The sequence below is a fragment of the Catharus ustulatus genome, chromosome 1 (genome assembly GCF_009819885.2).
Source record: "Catharus ustulatus isolate bCatUst1 chromosome 1, bCatUst1.pri.v2, whole genome shotgun sequence".
Classification (NCBI taxonomy): Eukaryota; Metazoa; Chordata; class Aves; order Passeriformes; family Turdidae; genus Catharus; species Catharus ustulatus.
Window position 1 is genome coordinate 20,755,074 of NC_046221.1, and position 24,439 is coordinate 20,779,512.

Genomic DNA, 24,439 nt, shown 5'->3' on the forward strand with positions numbered 1-24,439 from the left:
TTCTCTCTATATAAGACACTCAGCCCTGATTACATTCCTACCTGAGCTTCTCACAGTCTTAGAGTTTTCTGGTATCTTTTCTGCCTATTGGAGTGTGGTTTAAGAGGATAACATTAACATCATCCCTATTTTACAGATCAGGAATGAATAAGAAAATGACATATATTTCATTGACTGCAGACAGTTAGAGGTAACTACCTATGGCAGAATTTTTCACACCTAATGTTTAATGGAGATGTCATTTTAATTCAGAGAAGTTAAGGACATGGCTCATCTTATCTGACAGAAGATTTCCAAAACAGGACATAATATTTACTCTCCAAAAGTGTCCATATCCTTCCATTCAATTCTAAGAGAGCCTAGGAAGATCACCTCATCTATAGATTTTGAGACTGGAAATGTTTAAAAGCAGATTTACTGATCCAAAAAAAGACAAAGTTCTTGCCTATTTCCAGTTCTCTGTATTAATGGATATTAAAAAATATTTTATTTTAATTAAAATATTGTATAACATTGCTAATCCAAGCCATGGCCAAACCCTCAGTTTTTAGGAACAGCACATGAAAAATGAAAACAGATAGCGAATATCCTGGAGAGGTGGGCATAAAATGGACAGAGGTTAGAGAAGAAAAAATACTGACGCTATCTGCCAGTTGTCTGATGCTTACCTGATTTGTTCACTTAGAATTTTTCTCACAAAATTGCAGGTGTAATTCAATGTGTTTGCTAAATAGAGTTCAATTTTTTTAAGTACATAAATAAAATAAGATACTCCTGAAATATCATCCTGCTCTCCTGCTCAGTCTGGTAAACCACCCAGCCTTGCCTACACAGCCCTCCAGGCCCAAGACACATCCTGCAGATTGAATGTTGTTACAGCACCCACCTGTATGGGTGTACATGACCACACAGTTTTCATCATTGTTTGCAAAATTGGGTTCGTTTGGAGCCCAGGCAACATAGTTCACTGGTGTTCCATCCATCCACCTGAAAGAAGTAATTTGAGGGAATTATAACTCTAAGCTGAATTAGTTAATAGTACTTTGCATAGGATACGTCTGAGTTTTGTATTTTAAGTTTCATGTATCTTAGCTTACAAACTCATGTTTGTTCTCTGTTAAAAGAACAAAGAACAAAGCCAAGACCTTCCACTTCAGATTAGCAAAAAATATTTTCATATCAGTTGCCTGCAGTGTTGACTCAGACCAGGTCCGAACAAATCATCTTTACTGGTGTCCCAGCTTAACCTGGTCTCTGAACGCTGACAGAAACTGGTGCTGGAAATGCACCAGTCTAGCACTGGACCTGGATTTCTCTGGAGCACAGACACCTGAGCTGATTTTAGCAATTTCCTGGATCAAAAGCAATAAAATAAGTTCTTGCAGGGTAAGAAAGAGTCTTCAACCATATACTGGGAACCACTTGGAATCATTTTGCTACGCATAGGAAATCTTTAATGTCATAAACCTATTTGCTATTTTTTTTCCAACTATGCATCAGTAGTTTCTTATCTTGGTGATTCACAAATTTGTTTTCAAAAACTATCCAAGAAAAAAGTGAAAAGGTCTCAGTGTGCTGGAAGTCTAATGATTACTCAGACAAGAGTGACAATCTTCAGGTCAATAACACCTCCAGGACAATCCAATATTTTTCCAGTTTTGGAGACTGAGTAAGTACATGCGTGTTTTTGGAAGCAAATTACAGATTAGGAATTCATTAGGATGCCTAGCTACTTGCAAACCTCCTGAATCAAATTGGAAAAAAGAGTACATAGTAAACTTGGAGAAAGAATATGAAGCAAATACTGACATCTTCATCCAACAGGAAAGAGAATGAAACTAGTGAGGAAACAAGGGAGAACTGGGAAAACAACGATTCTCTAGCAGTGAATGTGATGTAGAAAGCAGAATCTCCAGGACCTGAGACTACAGAGTCTCTGTGGTCTGTGGTTTGTGGCCAACAAAGACTAAAATGAAGACTCATCTAACCAAGCTTTGAATCTCAGAATTACTCTCTAGGAAAAGAAGCAGTGGGAGAGAAGAATGTCACAGGAGTCAGGTCTGCAACACATCCAAGGCTCCAGGGGTAGAAATAGATAGATAGTGAAAATATGATGGGAGAAAACTCTGTATGAGGACATAAACCTGTCTACAGGTAGTGTCAGTCATTGAATTTCACCTCCTGGAGCCAACCATGTCAAATGTGAATACATTATGAGTCTGACAAAATTAATTTGTTTTCCCTTACCGGAATGTTCTGTCAAGGCTCACACTTAAGCCAATATAGAAGTTGTTCCCCCAGTCTTTGTAGAAAACCTAAAACAAACAAACAAACAAATTTACTTTAGTAGTAATAAAACAGATATCAAATAAAATCAAGAAGTTCAAAAAATGCTGTGGTTTCTGTGGCACAATTGCATAGTATATAATGTGCAGGGAGTTGCTGGAATTATGTGTCCAAAATGCAAAATGCAATATTTTTCCTCCAATCCTCAGTGTATAACTAGGGGGGAAAAATCCAGCAAATTATTTGAAAAAGAAATGGAGAAAAAAAGCTATCTTAAGAAGGCAAGAATGACCTCTTAAGCTGGCTTATAACAATATTTTTGATTGTTTTAGCAAAACATAATCAGAATTCACTGACAGGTTGCCAGTAAATTGTGGGGATTTGTACTTAGTCATGTGGAGGAAAGAATGTAATAAAATTTGATTTTATTATGTCATCACCAGGCCAATTTCTTCCTATAAGGAAATCTCTAACTTAGACCTTTTTGCTGCAAATATGAGAACAATTTTGACAAATTCTTCTTTGAATTCTGTGAAAAGAATGAGTTAGAAAAAACCATAATTAGTAATTGCAGCTTTCAGCTTAACAGAGCAAAGTCTTTGAAAGTTGCACTGTGAGACCTTTCCTCAAAGGAACCTGAGAATTTGAGTATGCACAGAAAGTTATTAAAATAATTATTATAATAAAGCTTGTAAGTAGATAAGTCAAAGAAAGGATGAAAGGTGGAACTGAGGGGGGTTTTTTTATGCTGGGGACCACTTCCTAATATTTCATGTACCAGCTGAAAAAAAAGTGCCTCAGTTCACAGCAAAATGGTGCATTTTTCAAGCAAGCATATTTCTTACATATTTCCAAAGAAAATTTTTTTCACTTTCACTCTCAATGACAACAAGGTCACCACCATTCTTCTTGCAAAAGCCTCTGGCTCTTTCCATAGACATTGAATCCCTGCTGAAGTAGTATTCCTTGTGCTTATATATTATCCAGTCATCTTCACCAGGAACGTGTTCATAACCTGCAAATTAAAACATTAATTAGCTCATAATAGAAATTAACTTCATTACATGTTAATTAATTTTTTTTCATTGGAAGCACAAGACTTACTGAATGTGGAATTAGGTTCTGGTTTCAGTGAAGTTCCTGCAATATAAATCAATATTTGAGTATATTATGTTTCTCAGCTCTCTCCTAATTATATTTACACAGTAGTCAGCATTTTAATTCCAAGTAATAAACTTAATGGTTACTCTGTATATGTTTATTTTTTGTCACAGAATTTCTCAGAGTTTCTGTAAAAAAGGTTCTACATTCAGCAAACAGCATATCAGCTCACATCATCAGTTAAGCTTACAGAAACAGTGCCCATCTTTGGGCTGCTGTGTTTCTCTTCCCCAGCATACTGCATATACTTTACAAACCTGCCTGTGTATTATGGATTAATTAATAGTTTTTAACTGCCTTTACTGAAAAAATATACATGCAAACTGTTTTATTGTGATTGATGGCACAGCTGTCACTAATACAATGCAGAGAGTGTGATCTGACCCAGGAAGGATGTTCTTATCTACCTCTAAACATCATTAAAAGCAGAAAATTATTTCACCTTTTTTAATTTGGCAAACAAAGTCCAGCATGTGTTCGCAAAATAAATCATTCCAGTTCATATTGAGATAGCCAGTAAACACGCCACATTTTTCATTCCCATCATAATTGTTTGGTTCTCCATGTGACCATTTCTCAAAATTTACCTGTGGTGGAAGCACAATTTTGTTACTATTTTCATTTTAAAGGAAACATTTGTCTGGTATCATTCTATTAAAGAAGAATCTACTTCATTTGATTTCATGGTCCATCATGTTCTTTAATGCCAAACCTTTTAAGGAGACGCTAGAATAGAATAATAAATCATCTGTTTGTTTATAAGCCATGTTACTAAACCAGGAAGTTCTTGCCTCATTTGTTACAAGGAGAGTTGATGTTCTCCTTTCAAGCTCTAACAACAAATACATTCTCTGATTTCTGGGTTTTTTTTATCCTGCTCTGATGTTCCAACCCAAGAAAATCCATTGGTACTGCCATATGGCCTTGGGCTGGCAGATCTTGATAGACTTATGACAATGAGGGCAGCAAAGTCATGCTGGTATAGATGTACAACATTATTTCTTGCAGCAAATGACAAATGGGAATATAGGGATCAGCACAATCAGACTTGCTTAAATCAGGAGTTAAACTTCATCATCTTTCATTACTGTAAATGTTGTATTTTATCTGTAACTATGAACTATCAGAAGATTTAAGACTTTTCCTACAGAGCAATCAGGTACTAAAGACTTAAGGTCACTTGCATTTTGTATAGCAGTTATGAGAGTTGTCTGCCAAGAGAGACATAAAAAAAAAAAAAGAGTCAAAAAGCTGGAACAACAAATTATTTACTTACTGGTGAGCCATCACTCCATGTAAATCCAGCATCAGAGTCCAAGGCACTTAAACCCATCCAGTAAGAATAGTGAATATAACCTCTCTCTCTGAATAATTACAAATAGACAGAATCAGACACATCATGAAACAGAGAAGGGGAATGTATAGCATTACAATATTGTAGGCACACTTGATACTTCAAGTATAATGTGAAACAATCATATAAAGTCATATAGAATCATTCAATTGTCATGTGGGGAAAAACAGCCTGGAACTACATGTGCCAGGAAGCAATGAAACACAGAACTTTAGGGGAAAGACCAAAAAAAACATAAGTCCACAAAAACTGAATTACATGACAATATATTTAAAGGTCTTGGTTCCACTAAGTAGATTAGGCATTCAAATTCAGATCTGCCTGTACTCATGGACTTGATTTAAACATCTATACAATCACATCAATAGGTCAGACTTTTCTTAGTCTTCTGATTTTCCCCCTTACTTAATGTAGGAAACCAGCACAAAATATTGTTTCAATCAAGAATTTTATCTATTGATCAATTTCAATCAAGTATTTTATCTACTGATCAGCTACAAAGGAGGTAAAAAGATCTGGTTTTCTCTTTGAATTAACTTCAGTTAAAGCCAATTTCGTTGGTACTTCTCTCAATTTTGTTTATGTTCAGGAAACTTTTAGTGCATGGCATCACCTTCCCAGAGGTGTGTCAAGAAAACCTTTTGCTCACCTCTTTTTACCCATTTTTTTCTGCCACTTTTTACACCTTTGTAAAGCAGAAATTGATCATCACAAATCCTTTGTCTTTCAGACAGGCAATTTTTTTTTTCTTTTTGTATTTAAATGATAGACTTTTCAGATACTTACAATCGAGTTATCAGGTTTTGCTCTTCTTCACTGTGGATACATGCAAGATCTCCTCCAATGGTTCTGCAAAAATCTCTTGCTTCAAACCATGTTTGCATTTTTTCCCTTCCTCCCTGAAAAATCTATAGAAAGTGGGCAATTAAATACTCTGTTGGGTATTACAGATATTTAGAAACACAAATACAGGCTTCTATCTTTCTGTCATTTGGTCTCGTTCTATTACTGACTATTGAATTGTTCAACCAATCAACCTGTGGTTGTCTTTCAAATTTGATTATTGCTTTTCCTATCATCTCAGAGTTCCTATGACTCCAAACTTCAGTTCCATTCACACAGCTTTTTCCAACATTCCCCAGCTGTACTACCTGGGGATGGCTGCAGACATGGTGCCACTGACTGTATGTCAAGTAGGCAGGGTAAAATCCACCTTCCATGCATGAACGAAATATATTCCTATTTAAATGGGAAATATTTGCATTCAGAAATGAAATACCTACTTTGAAGCAGAAGCTGCTCTGAGAAACAGACTGCCATCCCTCCGGACAAAATAGGAGAGGGGATGTTGTTGGAGGAGGTGGGGGGGGAGTGACTCCCTCCACCAGCTGCTTGCAGAGGAAAGTGTTCGTTTCTTCACAGTTCAGAATATCCCATAATCCGGCTGAACTCCCTGTTGCCATGGCCACACAGCCTGACTCCTCTCCTTCATAAAACATAAAGTTGTTAAATCTTTTAAAAAGGTGTAGTTTTAAAAGTAGAATTGATGACTACATCTTCTCAAAATATCTGCTGCTTATTAAAGAGTAACCTGTTCCTGCTGTGTTTGGACACCTGTGGCTCACAATGCTCATATGCATTCCCATTAAATCATTTAAAGATTATTTTTTAACATAAGTTCTTTTTACATTATTATAGGAGTTATTTAAAAATAGCCATCAAACAACAAAAACCTAATGATACCAACAGACATATGCAGTCCCAAGTGATCTTCTAGGCAGAGTTACCACAATCCCTGGTCTATCCCTTGAGCACAAATAGAAAGTAGCATTATCCTTTCTGCTGCTTTATGCCAGAAGAGTTTCTAAACCACTTTTTAGCTTTCAAACCTTCACTTTGTCATTTCCCAGAGCAGGAGCTCCATGGTCCCATGGCACTTACCAGGCATTCCCACATTCCAGTGGGTGAAGGTGACGGGCTCTCCACTGGCCCACCTGAATGTTCCATGTTCTTCCACATCTGAAAGACCAATCCAGAAGTACTTTTCTGGTTTGAATCCAATTATGGAGGTCAGAAAAGCTTGTTCATACCTGTGAAGAGTAAGCACCAAACTATTGTATCACATTTTATCAGAATTTATTCTTTTCTTCAAACAGTTCATGGTAACAATCTGGTAAATTTAAGGTGATTTTTCAATACATATGAAATGAAGCAAGCATAATTATCTTACTTCTGTAGTTCTAATTATCATGCAAAATAACTTTTCCCTTACATTTTGCTAATGTAAACTATGTCTAGAATTTAGGATTATTCTATTCACCTTTTATACCGCACTGTGAACACAAGCCAAACAATATTTAAGTTAATGTTTATATATTTCTCATTCTGCAAAAGTAAGATCTACAGTGTTTTACTGAGCTTTATGATAAGGTCTAGATCTTTTAGTCTTGTTACTGTGGGAAAAAAAAATCTACTTTTATTCTAAAATTCTTCCAGATCTGGATGTTGCAAAGAAAGGAAACAAATGGGCTGAAAAGCTTGAATCCAAGAGAAATAAATAGTTCCATGTTTATCTGTTTATTTTTAGTTCAAAAAATTTTAAAACAATCTATCAATCTGGGGTTGTTATGCAGGTAACCCAGTTTTTTAATTCCCAGAGGCAACAACAGTGCAAGTGTGCAGTAGCAATATCCTGAATGTTTGTATTGATGACCTAGAAGCCTCTGATGTATTATGCAATACTTCATCAGGTGTACCTGATTTTTTTCTGGAAAAGAGTGCTGTCACACTAGATAGACATTATGAATAACTGCTAAGTAAGAAGAAATTTCTGTTTGACACTTCCATTCTGGCTACACACATTAGAGGACAAGAATTATGTTTCCATACCTGTCTCTCACAGTAGCCAGGTAACCCTTGTTTTCTTCACAAACTTTCTTTGCTGCTGAAAATGTTGTTGGAAACTGCACCAAGGAGTAACAGTAAAAGCCATGCTTCATCCAGCCCTGTCAGTGTAGAAGCAGAGATGTGCAGAGAGACTGTCAGATTGCACAGCTTTGTGCACTTCCAAAAGCCACGCTAATACCACACCCCAAGTCAAAACTGATCTCAAAGGGCACAAAAGGAACCAGGAGGATAATCAAACATAGCTTTTGTGACCATAACTGTGGACACTGATTTGCGTTGGGGCAGGCAGCCACAGTCACAGCCACTTTGCAGCTCTCTGTGGAAAGCTTACTCTGCCTTCTCTTTGCATAAGTAGCTGTTGCAAGAGTCCACAATCTGCAAAACAGTCAGCTCAAATATTCCTGATTCCTGGAATATTGATTCCCAATTCCTGGCAGATTGACAGAACTGAGGAGGCGTGCAACCCTTGACTCGTGTGTCACACCCTGAAAAGACTGCTCTGCAGACAGTGGCTGTTAGGGGTGCAGGACTGGTTCTGCAGTAGGAGAGAGCTGAGTGAAGTACACTTGAAATGAAAAAAAGGAAGTCAATCTCCGTTTCGGTTAAATAAAGCAAGAGTTTCTCTATCAGTTCCTGAAGTATGAATATCTATGAAATTAACAGTTTTCTAGGCTCCACCAAGAACAGTCAAAATAATTTACAGTAATTTCATGAATACAAGCCGCAGCAATTTGACAAAAATTTTGGTGGAAACCCAGAAGTGCGGCTAATAGTCGGGGGCGGCTAATATGTGAATAATTTTCTGACATTTACAACCCCAGACGTGCCAGCCAGGGTGCTGAGCCAAGCACCTACCAGTATAAGCCAGCATTCCGCAATTGTTACAATGCTCCTGTGTTGCCCTGGCTGCCTGCAGGCAGCACGGGGGGCGGGGAGAGAGGCGGGAGAGCTCTCTTCTTCCCTCCTCTGCCGCAGCCCGGGGGAGGACGGGTGGGGGGGCGCGCCGCCATTGCCGCGGTTCGGGGAGGAAGGGGGGGGGGGGCGCCGCCATTGCCACGGCTCGGGGAGCCGACGGGAGCCCCACGCAGCCATTGCCGCGGCCTGGGGAGGAGGCGGGGTGCTTTGTCCGCGCCCGCCGCCGGCGCCACGGGCGCGGGAAAGCTCCGTCCCCGCCCGCCGCTGCTGCCGTAGGAGCGGGGGAAGCTCCGTCCCTGCCTGCCACCGCGGGGCAGCGCCGACCCGGAGTGACCGAGCCCAGTGGTAGCGGCGGCTGGCCCCGAGCAGCAGCACCGGGCTGGGCCACCTGGCCCCGTCAGCAGCCCCTAGCGGGCCGAGCCTGCACAGCCTTAGCTCAGCCAGTAAACCCCGCCCTGCCGCCGTTCTGTTACTAATTGCACGCCGGTCCTCGCTGCGAACGACAGAGCGGCTTATATTCGGGTGCGGTTTATTTATGGACAAAAACCGAAATATTTGCCAACACCCAGAGATACGGCTTATACTCAGTGCGGCTTGTATTCGTGAATTTACTGTACTTCTGTCATGGTTATTATCATGGGAGTGAAAGCAATACACAATCACCTTTTGCTGCCTTTGTTTTACACTTACTTTCTGGCAGCCTGGATAAGCAACTTCAGCTTCCCCTGGTTCTTCAGCCAAGGGTTTCCTTTTACAGATGTAGCCAAATTTCATGTCACAAGCGCTGTCAACCCAGGATCCATCCTAAGTATTGCAAGAAGGAATCACAAAGAGAAGTGAAAGCTAGAGACAATTCAGATCCACCAAGAATATCCATCCTCAGAAAGAACCCTTCTGTCTTCCTATGGCTGAGACTGTTTCAGCTCTCTTCCTTGCCTTGTTTTTTCCCCCCAAAATTCCCAAATACAGACAGTAATTTCCTCAGAGGTATAAGAATGAGGGTCGTATCTATTCAAGATTCAGGGAGTGATGAGAGCAGGAAAGAAAAATCACATTCCTCTCTATTTCACCAGCATAGCATCTATTATGTTTGTATAGCCAGATGACTATGGCAAGGAAATGCTGGATAAACCAAACATAAAATATGAAATAATGTCTTGTGTAAGGCTTTTCCCACAAAATCATACTTTTTTAAATAATGAGTGGAAAACAAAATAAAATCTGGTTTTGTGCCTCCAGAGTAACTCTAAACCCCATATAATTGACTAGTTTTAGAGAAAAAAGTCCATGCTGCAAGAATCTATTTCTCTATGGTCAGTAATGTTCCATGTGGATGATGAGTGATTTCAACCAATTTCAGATGAGAATTGTCCCACAGAAAAACAAATCTCCATGGAGTGCACTGCTTCTGGTGCATCACACAGTTTCCTAGATCTGACCTTGTGTATCCTTCCACACTAAGATATCCTAAATTAAACCAAGTCCATAAATACTTTCAATATTTTTAAAACCAGCATCCCCCCACCACCACCTTTTTTTTTTTTTTTTAAATTATGAATGTTTTCCTTTCAGGAGACAAAAGAACAAGAAAGTATGAAAGTAGGGAAGAAGTTTTTACCTTTCCCTTCATAAGGATGCAGTCTGCCTTATTCCAAGTGTGGGTTGGCTCTCCATAGTGCCATTTGGTATAAGTCACAGGTGTGCCATCACTCCACTCAAAGTACATTTGAACCTTGAAGTCATTTAGACCAATCCAGAGCTCATCATCTGGCTCTGAGAACACAAAGTTAATTGTCGGTATGGATATATCTTGTAAAGGAAAAATTACAAATTACATCTTACACCCACTTTTGACTGAGGAACTTAAGAAAAATAAGACCATGGTTACAATGATTAAGTGAATAATAGCAACAGTATCATCCCAGATTAAAAAAAAAAAAAAGGCAAATCAAACAAAACAAAACAAAAGTGGTCTTCAGGAATACTCACTGTAACCAAGCTGTGACACTGTAAAACTGTACTCTTCAACATTATGAATGCTTGCCAGCTCTCCATCTTCTCTTCTACAGGAAGATTGGGCTTCTTTCCATATTTTTGGTGTTCTATAAATTCTGTAGCAATGACCTGCATAGGGCACCCATTCCCTGGGGCATTTAATATGCTTTGAATCACCTAAAAATATATCATAAATGACATATTCTATTCAGTGTTTTATTTGCATCAAAAAGAAAACTACCTGCACTGAAGAGGAGAGAAGCCAAAATCTGAGGGTTCAAAGATCAAAGGACAATTTTTCCCTCCTATTTGTGCTTGGAGATCCCAAAAACATATTTTACAGGAGTAAGCAAATCCTGAATAATTTGACATGCAAATGTACAGGGCACAACTCCACATTAAATCCCTCTCTGCGAGGCTCTGGATACAGCCAAGTTCTACAGAAAAGGGACTCCTTTCCTCCTCAGGAACTTCATCTTGGTGAATTTTGTAGCTTTTTGTAATTTTTTCCTTGGAAACACCAGCTGCTCAGGATCAAGTTGGAGTTCCTAGACACCCAAATTATCTATTAGAGAGTCCAGATACAGCCATATTATACCAGAAATGTTATACCAGAAATTCCAGCTGCACAGAAACAGTTCACACTTTGTTCAACACTTATTTCTTGGTATGAATTCAGTGTGGCCAGCCCACCTTCCCTTGTTTGAAAGGTTCCCATGCTCTGCAGAGCAAACTGGAGGGGAAGATGTGTGCCCAGAATTAGTGTGTGGTCAATTGCTTTGTCTGATGCTCCCTGGACATGATTTGGACCTGGACAAATTGCATTCTCCTAAGCAACATCCTGACATGGTTTGAAGGTTAGCAGGGTCAGAAACTTTTCCAAGTGAACTGCCTGGATACAGTCAGAAAGTACAGGATATTCATGTGTCATGCATCACTGAGCTATATAATCTTATATACTCTTATATATTAGGGGAAGAAGTGATTTCACTGTGAGGGAGTGATTTTACTGTGAGGGAGTGATACTGTGGTTTTAGTTGCATGCTGGGAATTCCCAGTTAAGCAACTGCATGCCTATTTCTTCAGATAGCCAAGAGCTAGTCTGCCTCAAGTAAAAAGGGAATTAAACAGGGGAAAGGTTCCAGATGTTTAGTCTGATTTTTTCCTTTCAGAGTAAAATGAAAAGGGTCACAGAGATCAGGGCAGCATGAAATCTGGCTCACATTTTTTAGCAGGACATAGGTTTAGAGTATATATCAGAGCAGAGCAAGTTGATGGTCTGGATAACATGGTTAAATACCTTATCCTGCCTTCTTTGGTACCCTGGGCTCTTTTCCAAATGATGAACAACATTCAGACATCATCTTTAAAATGAGCCAGAAAATTGAAGTGTTCTCAGTATTTGACCCAGGTCAACAAGTGTAAGGCTTTTGTTTTGACAATATGTTGCCTTTTCATACATGCCATCCTCACAATATTTCTCACGGACTGTAAAATTGTCCTTAGCTTTTGACCAGCGTACCTGAGGGGATGGTGAAAGAATCCAGGGAGGTGTTTCTCTTTTGGCAGATATATCCCAGTTTCCGATCACACTGCTGGTTTCCCCATTTTCCATTCCTACCTTGGAAGGTCCCACATATTTTTCCAGGTTCCACAGAGGGATTTCCTTTTAAAAAATGCAACAGAATCCTTCTGTTAACAATGAAACTTTTCACCTCTTCATGAGATGGAATGTGCTTTGCAGCTGCAAAGCCACTGGGTATTATTCTTTAGAGTGATAAATCCCAAGAGGTGTGACAAGGGAGCATCACTGTGGCGGGAGGGGAGAAGAGGAGAGAGAGGCGGAGGAAATTTTGGCCCAGATGTTGATAATCATCTAAGAAAAGTGCACTTACCTGGAGCCCAGTTGAGGTATCTGAAGGGTTTTCCCCCAGTCCACTTCCAACCACTGTCAAGTGCATTGTAGAGACCAATCCAGAGCTTTGCATTGATGCCTAGGTCACTAGTGAGCCCTAAATGTCCAAAACAGTCAGGTTATTAAATGCCTCTGATTTTTTAAGTTATTCAATAAAACTGGAAATAATGTTTTAAAGCATGAGGGGTATTTTTTTTTTAGTGTAAGTTAGATTATTTCCATTACTTTAACTCAGGTTTTTGTGAGAAAGGGACAACTCCTTTAAGAATGTCACTGAGACCTATTTTTATGAGATAAATATAAGTATTCATGTTAAAAACTTAGATCTGTCTTACATTTTAAACAGTGCATTTTTTAAAATATATTTTAGGATATTTTTACTTTACCTAATAAATACATTTCTTCATGGAGGTCTGTGATACTTAATAATTCTGCATCCTGCTGCTGGCAGCTTTTTCTTGCTTGGTGCCATGTCAAAAGTGACTCTGAGTTTATCTGATAGTGTGTTTCTGTCACTGGATTTGTTTTCCAAAAGTTATTGTGGGTGGTGTCTATAAAAGATCATACCAGCAATTTGACAAGATAATCATGTTTCCTAACCCAGAAAATAAAATCTTTGCTGCAGACTAAAACTATGTAACTGTGCAATTTGATGATTTTTACATACAGAATTCACAGAATGACTGGGTTGGAAGAGACCTTCAAGATCATCAAGTCCAACCCATGCCCTAACATCTCCACTAGACCATGGTACCAAGTGCCACATCCAGTCTTTTCTTAAACACATCCAGAGATGGTGACTCCACCCCCTCCCTGGGCAGACCATTCCAGTACTTTATCATCCTTTCCATAAAAACTTTTTCCTTTTTTCCTATCCAACCTTTTGCCTCACATAAATGTACTTTGTCCATTTAGTATTAAAAATATTTCAATCACATAAGGAATTATTTATCCCTGAAAACCTAATTTTTTTTACATTGACCCTCTTCTTTTTATTTATGCAACTCATCTACTTCTCTCACATTGCAATCCACGTTAATCCACTCACTGATATATTCTACCTCTACAAGTTCTTCTCTCTTCTCTATATTGAAGTTTTGGTATCCACACTCATTTTCTTCCCTTCAAATCCCTCTTATGCTCTTCCAGACCACCCAATAACACAGAAATTACCATTTCCACACAATCTCATGTGAAGTGGGGATGGAGGGGCAGGGAATTTATGTATGGAAGCACTTGAGCACTGAAGGCAGGTGGAGGTCACTGCCTGTGTCGTGCACCCTCCCCTTCACTAAAGCCCTCCTGTTCTCTTCTCCATCCTATAACACATCACAGCCTCCTGATACATCTCACCTTCCTCATCCACTGCACTTCTTTTTGTCTTGAAACCCAGTCCTAGGGGCTTCCTCTTCCTTTATCCATCAGTCCAAGCCACCACCCTCAGAATACTCCCTGCAAGTAGCAGTCTTGATGACACTGCAGGACAGTGAGTGCCAGGAGCAGATGCCTCATTTCCTTGTTGCACAGCTCAGAATTCAGCTCTCTGTCCAGTGCTACTTCCACACTCCAAGAACATTTTGACCATAACAGTGGGTTACACTTTTGCTTAATAGTTTTCCTGAGATTTTTATAAATAAGTTACCTTTTAGTGGGCAGTTTCCAAACAACTGGTCTTTATCAAAATCTGAAGAAGTTGCACACCAGAGAGAGTCTGCATCATCCCTCCGAGGGATGCATTCAGCATACCATTTCCCCTGGTACTTAAAAGGGAACACACAGGGTGCACCAAAGGCATTTCCTCCCAGTGTGTAGATTTCTGTGGAGAAATGCAGAGATCAATACTCAACAGTCAGCTGGCATCAGATGCTCACAACAGTGACACTCATAGCCAGATTTCCATGGACAAAGATGGTTTATGCAGGGCTCAACACACCAGTACTTTGCTGTCCCAAACCTCTAAAAGGCTATTGTGCCAGTCAGGTATGACTGTGGCAAAATATTCAGAAGTGAGACTCTTAAACACTTAATTGAGCCTCAAACTAATTTTTGGTTAACTTTGTCATTCTGGACTATTGTGTCAGAGGTCCCTGTGACTCAGCTTCTCCCACGGCATACATACTTCTCTCCTCAGATACATTATCTTCTTTTTTTTCCCCTGCATCGTTAAAAAAAACTTGGAAAGGAGGTATCACAGTATTTTTATTAGTCTATTAGTCTTCATGAGAAGAAGTTATATCTTAAATTTGCAGGGACTATGCTAGGAAGTGACCCTTCCATCACTCTTCAGTCTAATTTACTGTTGTCTGTAAAAAATTATGACAGACTTCATTCCTGGGCAACAGCTGTAGTATGCAACAAAAATTTATTCTATTGTTATTTAAATTCCCAACATACCTGTGTCACAACAGAAAGGAGATTAATTACTTGATCCTAAATGCACCCTCTACATAGCCCAAGAGCCATAAAATTGTCAGAAATGACCTTACTCTCTAGGCATCCTTTTCCAGGATGATAAAACATTTGTATCCTAAACCATTATGCACCATTTTTCCTTTTGCTTTTTCTACCTTCTGTTTTTACTAGGCTTGGGAAACACTATATAAATAGTGTTAATGGTGAATTCTGTCTGTCTAAATTAGAAATTCGCTTCTTAGAGATTGTTAGTGGTCAAACCAAATAAAAGCAATAATAAAAACTAAACACAACACAATCATCTCTTCTACAAATTGATAAAAATATTTTAAAACAGTTATAGATTTCTTTTTGGTATTGTACAAACACATTTCCTATTCTTCCTTATATTTACATCATGGGCCTTTGTCATTTTATTCTATCACTTGAAAGAATTGCACTTTACAAGTTATGCAGGATGTATACAGCTATATTTGCTGAAAAGAATACAGATATATTCACCTTTTATTTCTAAGCTCTATTCATAATTGGTTGCTCTGCTGATGTCACTCTAAGAAAATGGTTGCTGCTTGTCAAGCAGGCAGTGGAATGCTTTGAGTAGGGGCAGTCAAGTTACCAAGAAATAGAGATGGAATTTCAGTACTCACCCTCGAAGCGCTGAGAGCACACATTGTCTGCACTTCCATGGATTTTCCACCTGCTCCCTTTGCTGGATACTTTGGACAGCCTGATTTTCTTTCCCTTCCCCTTACCATAGTTGAGAAATAAATCCTTGCCATGGGTTGCAAGTGTGTCATTTCTGCATTCCCACCACTGGAGTTCATTTGTCCTGTTGCACGGCTGCAAGGTGACGGGAGCCTCATCGTCCTTGTCAAGCACTCCCAGGCACAGCTTGAGTGCCACACTCAGCAGCTGGGTGGGAGAAACCCACCTGAACTTCTGAAACCCATCGTGCTCATCACAAGTGGTAGTTATGACTGAGCTGGAGTTCTGAGCTTGGGCACAGAGCTTGTTATCTTCATTATAGATTGAAAATATTCCCCTACCTATACAACAAAAAGATAATGCAAACATTTGAGAAGAAGTTTGTTAGGAGATAAAGTCAGTTAGTTACTATATGACAGTCTGCTACCAAAACAAAAACAAAAAGCCAACCAAATAAACAAACAACCAAAACAAAACCAAAACACCCCAAAATAGTATATATAGTTCATAGAAAGAGAAATCAAGGGAGGTTACTCATTGGTATAAAGGATATTCTTAAAATGGGGGGAAAAAAAGCTGAAAATACAACTCTTTCAAGAGAAATTGTTCTTCTTCATATCCCTCCTGAAACCACAGTGGTCCCAAAAATCATGCCAAAAATGACCTTCATTACATTCCATTTCATAATTTCTTCAAAGTTTTAAATGGGCTTTAATTCTGCAAGTAGAAGGACCTTTTTGCTTTAGGTCAATTAAAAATAGTTTGCATGCTCAAAATTAAATAATTTTTATATTTGGCCCAAAACAACATTATAGTTTTCAGCTCACCAAGAAAATGATGTATTTTTCATTTTTGGTTAATTATCTTGGAAATTTTTAGCAGCTGTGCAAAAAGTAATTTCTTCAAAGAGTTTTATTTGTAGGTTTCTCAGGAGGGAAGCCACAATTTGCAGCATCATCAGTTCTGAGCAGTTAAACTAAGCCAATATCCTAAGTGCTATTAATATCTACATTTGTAAATAGAAATGTGAGACACTGCAGATCAGGGGCTTGTTTCATAAGATCAGCTTCAACAAAAAGCCTGCTCCAAATCTTCACTCTTTTTGCAGCCCAGCCTGCATCTCTTCGGTCCCTTCTAGGTGAGAAGGGATCACCCAAGCAAGCAGTGCCATCGAGTTTTACCCAAGGTTTCTTGCCAAGTCCAGAATATTTAGCTGGGCCTCCATACCCTCCCATCCCAAAGCTGACAGGCAGTGGCTGAACAGCCTTGGTATTGTTGTTCTGAAGGGCTGTAGACAAGAGCAAGCCAGATCATATTTTCTCTAGCTGGGAACGTGCCATGGAAAACTCACAGCATCATTTTTTTCCTCTCAGCAGTAGGAGAGTGTGAAATCTAATGGACAGGTGAGCTGCTAAACTTCCTAAAGCTCCCAGCTTGGAAATTAGTCTTCACTATGCACTGATCAGTATGCCACAGTCTATATGAGCTGCCAAGAAACTCAAAGCACACATCAGCCAGTAGTTCTGTGCATGCTGAGAATTCGCTGCTCTGTACTGAGCTCTTCTAGTCTCTGATGGAGTAAACTGAAATCAGCTTTTCATTCAGCTTAGCACTGCCAAGGTTCTGGCCACATCTGTTGGCATATTCCCTTCACTCATATACCTGGGTTAAGGAAACAGAATGCCTTTGCAGAAAGCACCAAACTTCAGAGCTAAACAAAATATTTTCAAATTATACACTGGGACTAGAACTAAGGGAGATAACTAGAACACATGTTAAAACACTTGAAAACTTTCACACTCAGCAGAGGACAAAGGCTTACCAGACATTTGGAGAGATGTACCAATGGAGAGAAGAAAAATCAGAGGCAAGTAGAGAGACATGGCAGGTATTTCTTTCCTTTCTTCCTTTCACCTCGTATTGTTCCTAAAGACCAAATCAGTGCCTTGCAGAAAAACCCCACTGCACTGAAGTGGATTAACAAACCCTTTTTAAGACCCAACAGATACAGGGAAGTTCTGAGCTTCAAATAAGGAACTGTGTCATGTCACATGAGTAATTTTGAAATAATACATTAATGAGTAAACTTTGCTTTCTAAGCTAGTTTTTCTACTGTATAAAAGTTTGCCATGGAAATAAAAGATCTAACAGGTAACATTTTAGTGTGGATTTTTTAGACATATCTCATAACTCAGAATCATTCTTTTTTATCAAAAGGTGAGATTACTTTCTCATTTGCAGATATAAATGAAAGAAGTAATAAAGAAGAGAAAGATTTGTCTCTGTCAATACATGATGAAAAAAGTCAGAGCGCAGAGCAGTATTGTGAAAAATCTGCTGGGACACCACACAAATCAAGTAACTATGACCGTGGAGTCAGAGAGAACCAAAATTTTCTATGCCTGAAATTCCACAGAAAAGATAAAAAGCTGTTGAAACTCAGATCTGTATTCTTCAGGAGGCACCTATTCTTTTTTTTCCTCCATTCTTGACAATATGCAGGAATAATTACCCAACTGACAGCAACAGCTGAAGAAATTTGGGAAAGAAAACTCAATTCGAGGAAGAAGAGAACATGTAACTGGAAAATACTGGATTTTCAATTACTGCTTGTGAGGAAAACTAAACTGATGAGGAATACTGCCTCATTTTTCATCCCACTAGTGTGTGGAAGTTTGCATCCAATAAAGTGCATACCCTACAGGCATTCTGACAAAATTCTGATGTTTACTTTGATAAAACTTTCTCCATGATAATTTAAAGACCTCAAAAAACTTAGAGCACAGGGAGGAGAAAAGGGACTCTGGAGGAAGCTTTATGTCAGATTTTGCACTTGGACTTTGAAAAATTTCATTCCCATACCTCCAGGAGTGGTTAGTGTGGAATACCTTCCCCAATATTGCATCTGCAACAATATTCCTGCTGCTGTGGGTAGTGAAAGTCCTGGACAGCCACATGAAGATGTGAGATTTTGCCTGTATTACTCTGACTCAGATGTAGATGAACGACACACTGGGTCTGAAAATGTAGGGAATGCAGGGAATTAGAGTAGAACAAAGCCACAACAGTGAGGGAGAACAGTGGGACATCAAGGCAAGCAGACACAGCTACAGCAAAGCCATGCAAAGAAGGAAGCCTGGAAAGGATGCTGAGATCTGAGGAAAGTGAAAGAAATGAGGGCTGCTCCACAAAGCAGCAGATTCCAATTACTCAGTAAGTTATGATCCATATGAAAGGATGGTTGCACTGAGTCTGGAGTCAAGCAATCTAGTACCCCTCAACATCAGAGCGCTTGAACACGCAACCTCAATCTTCCAACTTTCCTTCCTTCCTTGTTCGGGAGCAAGACAAATGTGTCTTGTGATTGTGCTGTATAAAACATCTCAGAATATCCAAATCTACCAGGGGGCAACAAGGACAATTACAACAGAAGAAAAGAAACTGGCTCTGTTCTGAACAAATATCAGTAGTTGGTGAGGGACTAGTATTGATAAGCTGTTGAGAGAGGCTGAAAAAGGGCAGAACATACTAAGTCAGTTTTACCTCAGTGTTTGTGTGTTTGTCTGAACAGATTGCATCACAACCCACAATGAGGAAAAGAAAACCAGAGGACTGTGAAGATGTGCTCCAGGATCTGACATTTGGCAGGGCGCTGCCTGATATTTTAAAAGTGGTGAGGAACAAAAGCTGCTGGGGTTTGTGTTGAGTCAGCATTGTTCCTTTGGCAATCTCTGCTCACAGGCAGGAAGTTACACTCACAGTGTGCAGATTCACCACCTTTCTTCTGAAGTCCAAACTTCAGAGAAAAGGGGAAGCGAGAATAAAATACACGGGCATAAAGGAACACAGCAATGTGAAGAGACAAAACCTTACAGTACTGAATATTGCCATCAAGCCATTCCTCAGGTGTCCACAGAAATGGATAGGTGAGTCCATCTGGGTTCAACTGGATGCTTCCCAACATTCATTTTCATAAATCCACTTATATTATAAAATATTAAGGTGATTTTTTGATCATTTACCCTGCTATAACTTGATATAAGATTTCAATTCAGAATCCCCATATATAGGACCATCACAGTTTCCAAGCTATAAACATCTATTTATTTCAAGAAACATTCAGGAACATTCTACCTTAAAAAAAAAAAAAAAAAAAAAAAATGAACAATCTTCCTATTTTTCTATTTTCATGCTACATCATGATTGATTTTTTCTTTTCTTTCATTTTTATAAACCTGATCGAATATAAGAAATCTTGGTAGCATCAGAGGATTGTAGATATAAAATATTAGGGATCAGTTAAAACATTTATTTGCTTTTCTACTCATATTCCCTTGTTCACACTATTCATCATCTTGTTTTGCAAGGAATTATACTCCTTGTATTTACAGTAAGTATATTTCATAAAAGCAAGAACTCAATTCCTCCATGAATATATACAATAATTTCACAATTATAAGCCGCACCAGATTGTAAGTGGCATGTCCGGGTGTCGGCAACATTTAGGTCTTTGTCCATATATAAACCGCACCAGATTATAAGATGCACTTTCGTTCGCAGCAAGGATCCGCATGCCACTTTCACAAAGTTGCCAATTAGTAACAGAATCGTGGGATCGCGGGGTTTACTGGCTCGGCTTGGGATTGGGCGGATTCGGCCTGCTTGGGGCTGCTGACGGGGCCGAGTGAGCCAGCAGCACCGCTGCCACCGCCATGTTCGCTCCTCCCAGCCCGGCGCTGCCCCGCCAGGTCCGGGTAGGTTCAGCTCAGCTCGGGGCTACTGTGGGCTCACACTTCAGGGTTGGCAAATTTCAGAACTTTGTTCGTATATTGGCCATTCTGGATTACAAACCGCACTTCCAGGTTCGGACCAAAACTTTAGTCAAAATGGTGTGGCTTATAATCGTGAAATTACTGTACATGTATTTGCAAAATACAGCCTGAGACCTCCCCTAAGTAGTATCATCTACCTGGGAGACAAAGTAAGAGATCACAACAGTAACAGCTTGGTTCTAAGGCACCTGACCAACCGCAATATGAACAGCAGTCAGTAGCAGAAAATGGTTGAAAGATGGTGAAGCATCAGAGGATCACAAGGATCAGAATACATAAAATATAAAATTAGAGTGTGTCATGCAAACACGAATAATTTCCAATAAATCATTTATTTTTTCCAGTCAAATAGAGAAGCATATTTTACCTATCTCTGTTTCTAGGTAAAAGCTATTTGATCTTATATTAATTAGATATTGCTTAAAGTTTTCAAACTTATTTGTTTCTCTACTTTCTATTCAAAACCATTTTTGAGAGTCTGTGTATAAAGTATCAATGCTCATCTTCTGGCTATGACATGAAACTGTAATGATTTCCTGTGCTGTAAATGCTACCTTTTCTATATTAATCTTTTTAATGGGAAATTTTTTCGAATTCCATTGTCTTGAAATAGGAGGTACTGTAAGCCATGTAGATTAAATTTCCTCCTCTTCTGAAAATCTTTCAAGTCTTTTTAACTCACACGTTCTAAAATGAGCAGGCTAAGTAGCTCCATCTTCAGAGCAAGGCTTCTTATTTGGAACCTTCTCTATGTTTTCTGTACCTATTTGGACAGGAGAGCAGAATCGACACAGCATTTCACAGAAGCACCTACATCCACTGCCAGCTATGAACTAGCATGGCATTTTTGATTCTCTTCAAATCTGAGATGATGCTGGATTTCAGGAAAAATAAATGGATGGATGAGTTCAGAACTATCCAGGTTCCAGTATCTGGATTCCCTCCTTGACAAGAGTTAGTGATGTAATTTTTAAGTATGGTAAAGAACCAGAAATGAGACGTACCCTCTAATTTTATCTTCTTTGCAACCATACCTTGCATACGTGCACAGCAATAAAAGTTATCTGGAAGAACTACTCAGTATACAGATACCATTTTAAGATTGTGCAGGGCCCAGAACAGGACTGATCTTCCTTTAGGTGACTGCACCTGTTTGTTGTCTGCTCAACAGCCAGCACAGTGAGGCTGGGATTTCAGTCAGGCTCTCTTGTCCTTTCATTGCCTGTTTCACATAAACTCCTACCTGGCACCACTCCTCCATGTAACTGAAACAGCATGACACTTGGTACCATTAATCAGTCAGTCAAGAGCTTTCTGTCTTGAGCCACATCAGATGGCATAAAAAAATTACAGGTACTGATCCTTGAAAAAACATGCTTGAACAACTTTGCATTAAAAACGGAAACAGCAGTAGGAACAGAGCAAGGAAATAGCTGGGAGAAAGAGAGCAGAGTCAGAGAAAAGGAGTTCCTGGACGAATTTTCCCATCTTACCTACATATGTATGTCATTGAAAATTTTTACTAAATCCCTCAACTCACATTTTTGTTTGTCTTTAAGCAGATAGTCCTGGGACAGATTCAGGCAAATATGGTAAATATAATACTTGATCACAACTTTTGCTGGAATAGCCCAGTGGTATTGTCTCCTTTTTTCACTTTATCATATCACAGCATCTTATATAGATGAGACTATAAAATGCAAACCTATGTGAAAAATCAAAGATAGTTATTTTTTATTTCACAGAGCAAAATCTGAAACCACAAAATGAGTCCTTGCAAACATTTGTATGCAAGTGAGGAATCATGCATGATTTACATTTTACAGGATCTACAAAAATTAGGAATATAAACTCCTTGGGAAGTATAAGATGTCCATAAATAGTAACTGATTTAACCATTTTAGAAAGTAAATAAAATCAGTAGTAACTATTACATTGGTAAAGTTAAATTGTTCTTTACTTGCAGCACACCTTCCACAAACCTATGTTACTTACTGAGAAGCTGTAGAGAGCAGTACCAACATGTAATTGCCATAACAGCTATGCAGACACCTTCTGCTCCTAGAAACCTTCAGAACATGCACAGGCAATTCTCCCTCTCCTCAGTAACTGCTGCCTGACAAGAAGGAAGTTTTGCCATGACCTTCATCACCTCTCACCAACAAACCCACTTGTGGCCAGCCGAAGCTCTCAGCTAATATCAACCACACTTTTCCACTCCAGAGGTCTGCCTCCAGATTTCCCCTGATTAAATTCTAGAATACATAAACTAAAAGTACTACATTCTTGGTTTTCTGTGTTGTATGAAGTTGTGAAAGCTGAAATATCATAAAGGTATTTTCCCCCACATAGTTCAAAGGGGAAATGTGCCCAAATTCAGACTTACCTGTAGTAATTATGCCTGTACTTAAGTCTATGGGAATACTTGAAAGATGGTAGAATTAGAAGATAGTTACTGAACAGTTCTGAGTATCTGTTCGATAGCACGGTTTGAAATAAATCCAATGCAGAAACATCAAATCTGGTCTGCATTCCTCAAGTGGATCTACCTGCATTTTACTTTATTTTATCCATTTCTATTGTTCCATTTAATAATTAGTCAACCATATCACTTTTCTTATATGCACATTCATCAGTGTGATCATAAAATCCTGAGACCTGAAATCTTTCACCTTATATAATGGCTACAAAATAAAGTAACTGCAGTTACTTTATGCATATGACATTACACACACACAGAAACAGGCTGTTACAGTAATTGCACGTGAGAAAATACCTTTGGCTTCATTCTAATTGCATAATTTTAATAAAAAAGGCACAATTTATTTTATTACATTACATTTAATATTACATATTACATTTCCTTTTGTTACATTACAGAGTTGCATGTTCATTCTGCTCTATGTTGGTCACAAGATCCTTTGTGTCACTGATTCCAGGAACTGCATCACCATTAAAATACAAATTATTCTCAAAGCTGTCATTTGTTGGCAAGCAATTCTTTCTTCTTTTGTAGAAGAGATATCCTGCAAGGCCACTTCCAACTAGGATGATGACACCAACAATAACTATAACTCCTGTTTTGCTGTGATTTAGGGTAGAAGCCTTCTCATCTTTTGTCATTGCTGAAAACAAACAGAAAGAAATGAAGAGAATGCTACATACTCTTTATCTGGTTACTGGAGACAAGTTCTTTAGAATGCATGATCCTTTAAGAAAATGGGGTTCATTTTATTTCAAAGTAATGAGAAGAATATGTAGCAACATAAAATAACTTGATTTTAAATCACTAATATTGCATACTATATCGCAAATTATTATTATTTTTAATTCTGCATTTGGAGATGCACCCAAATAAAGTATATTGTGTACTACTAGGAAACAGTGTCATCCTAGGAAACAGGTACAGTACTTAGGTATATCAAAAATTTAAGAGACATAATACAGAATAGAATATTTTTGGTTTATGATCTTAATGTGGGAGTAGTTTCTAGTTTTTTTCTACTTGAAAGACATTCTTACCCATTGTAGGTATTTCAGCGGGTGGCATTTCAGATGCTGGTGGCATTTCAGTTGCTGGAACTTGAAAACATTAAAAAATAATTCAATTTTTTGTATTCTTATTTATTTCTACATAATTTATTATTTATTTCTATGTTTTGGAACATACTGAGAATCATGCTCAGATAAATATACGGTAATAAAACCATACAGTGTGAAAACACTTGGCTTTAGTTCATAGAAAATTATATACAGCTAAGGCATAGCCCAATCGTTGAGTGTATTCTGGTCTCATATGTACTTATTTACATAAACTAGCAAAAAAGAAGGAATATCAAAATCTCCATGAAGACTGATCCAGACATCACAGTGAAACCACAGCAAAATCTATACAGCATCTTGAGGACAGACATGGTCAAACATAATCCTCAATATAAATAAAAATTCTTGCAGTAC

General features: G+C 38.7%; 2 protein-coding genes across 2 annotated transcripts in view; both read right to left on the reverse strand.

The window, feature by feature from the left end:
* Nucleotides 1-17,623, reverse strand: part of LOC117003434 (macrophage mannose receptor 1-like) — a 31,037-nt gene extending 13,414 nt beyond the window's left edge. Inside the window, exons 1-19 of the mRNA XM_033073407.1 lie at nt 17,473-17,623; nt 15,593-15,991; nt 14,176-14,349; nt 12,920-13,084; nt 12,514-12,630; nt 12,141-12,284; nt 10,613-10,795; nt 10,242-10,396; nt 9,314-9,427; nt 7,691-7,806; nt 6,743-6,891; nt 6,085-6,287; nt 5,588-5,709; nt 4,724-4,811; nt 3,890-4,034; nt 3,391-3,426; nt 3,132-3,301; nt 2,248-2,315; nt 887-987 (exon numbers count right to left, since the gene is read on the reverse strand). Of these exons, the coding sequence (XP_032929298.1) occupies nt 887-987; nt 2,248-2,315; nt 3,132-3,301; nt 3,391-3,426; nt 3,890-4,034; nt 4,724-4,811; nt 5,588-5,709; nt 6,085-6,287; nt 6,743-6,891; nt 7,691-7,806; nt 9,314-9,427; nt 10,242-10,396; nt 10,613-10,795; nt 12,141-12,284; nt 12,514-12,630; nt 12,920-13,084; nt 14,176-14,349; nt 15,593-15,991; nt 17,473-17,533 (2,710 nt within the window). The 5' untranslated portion in view covers nt 17,534-17,623. The remainder of the gene's footprint in view (nt 1-886; nt 988-2,247; nt 2,316-3,131; nt 3,302-3,390; nt 3,427-3,889; nt 4,035-4,723; nt 4,812-5,587; nt 5,710-6,084; nt 6,288-6,742; nt 6,892-7,690; nt 7,807-9,313; nt 9,428-10,241; nt 10,397-10,612; nt 10,796-12,140; nt 12,285-12,513; nt 12,631-12,919; nt 13,085-14,175; nt 14,350-15,592; nt 15,992-17,472) is intronic.
* A 4,689-nt stretch (nt 17,624-22,312) lies between these two features.
* The window catches only part of LOC117003600 (macrophage mannose receptor 1-like), a 49,005-nt gene continuing 46,878 nt past the window's right edge, over nt 22,313-24,439 (reverse strand). Inside the window, exons 29-30 of the mRNA XM_033073645.1 lie at nt 24,005-24,064; nt 22,313-23,607 (exon numbers count right to left, since the gene is read on the reverse strand). Coding sequence (XP_032929536.1) covers nt 23,357-23,607; nt 24,005-24,064 — 311 coding nt within the window. The 3' untranslated portion in view covers nt 22,313-23,356. The remainder of the gene's footprint in view (nt 23,608-24,004; nt 24,065-24,439) is intronic.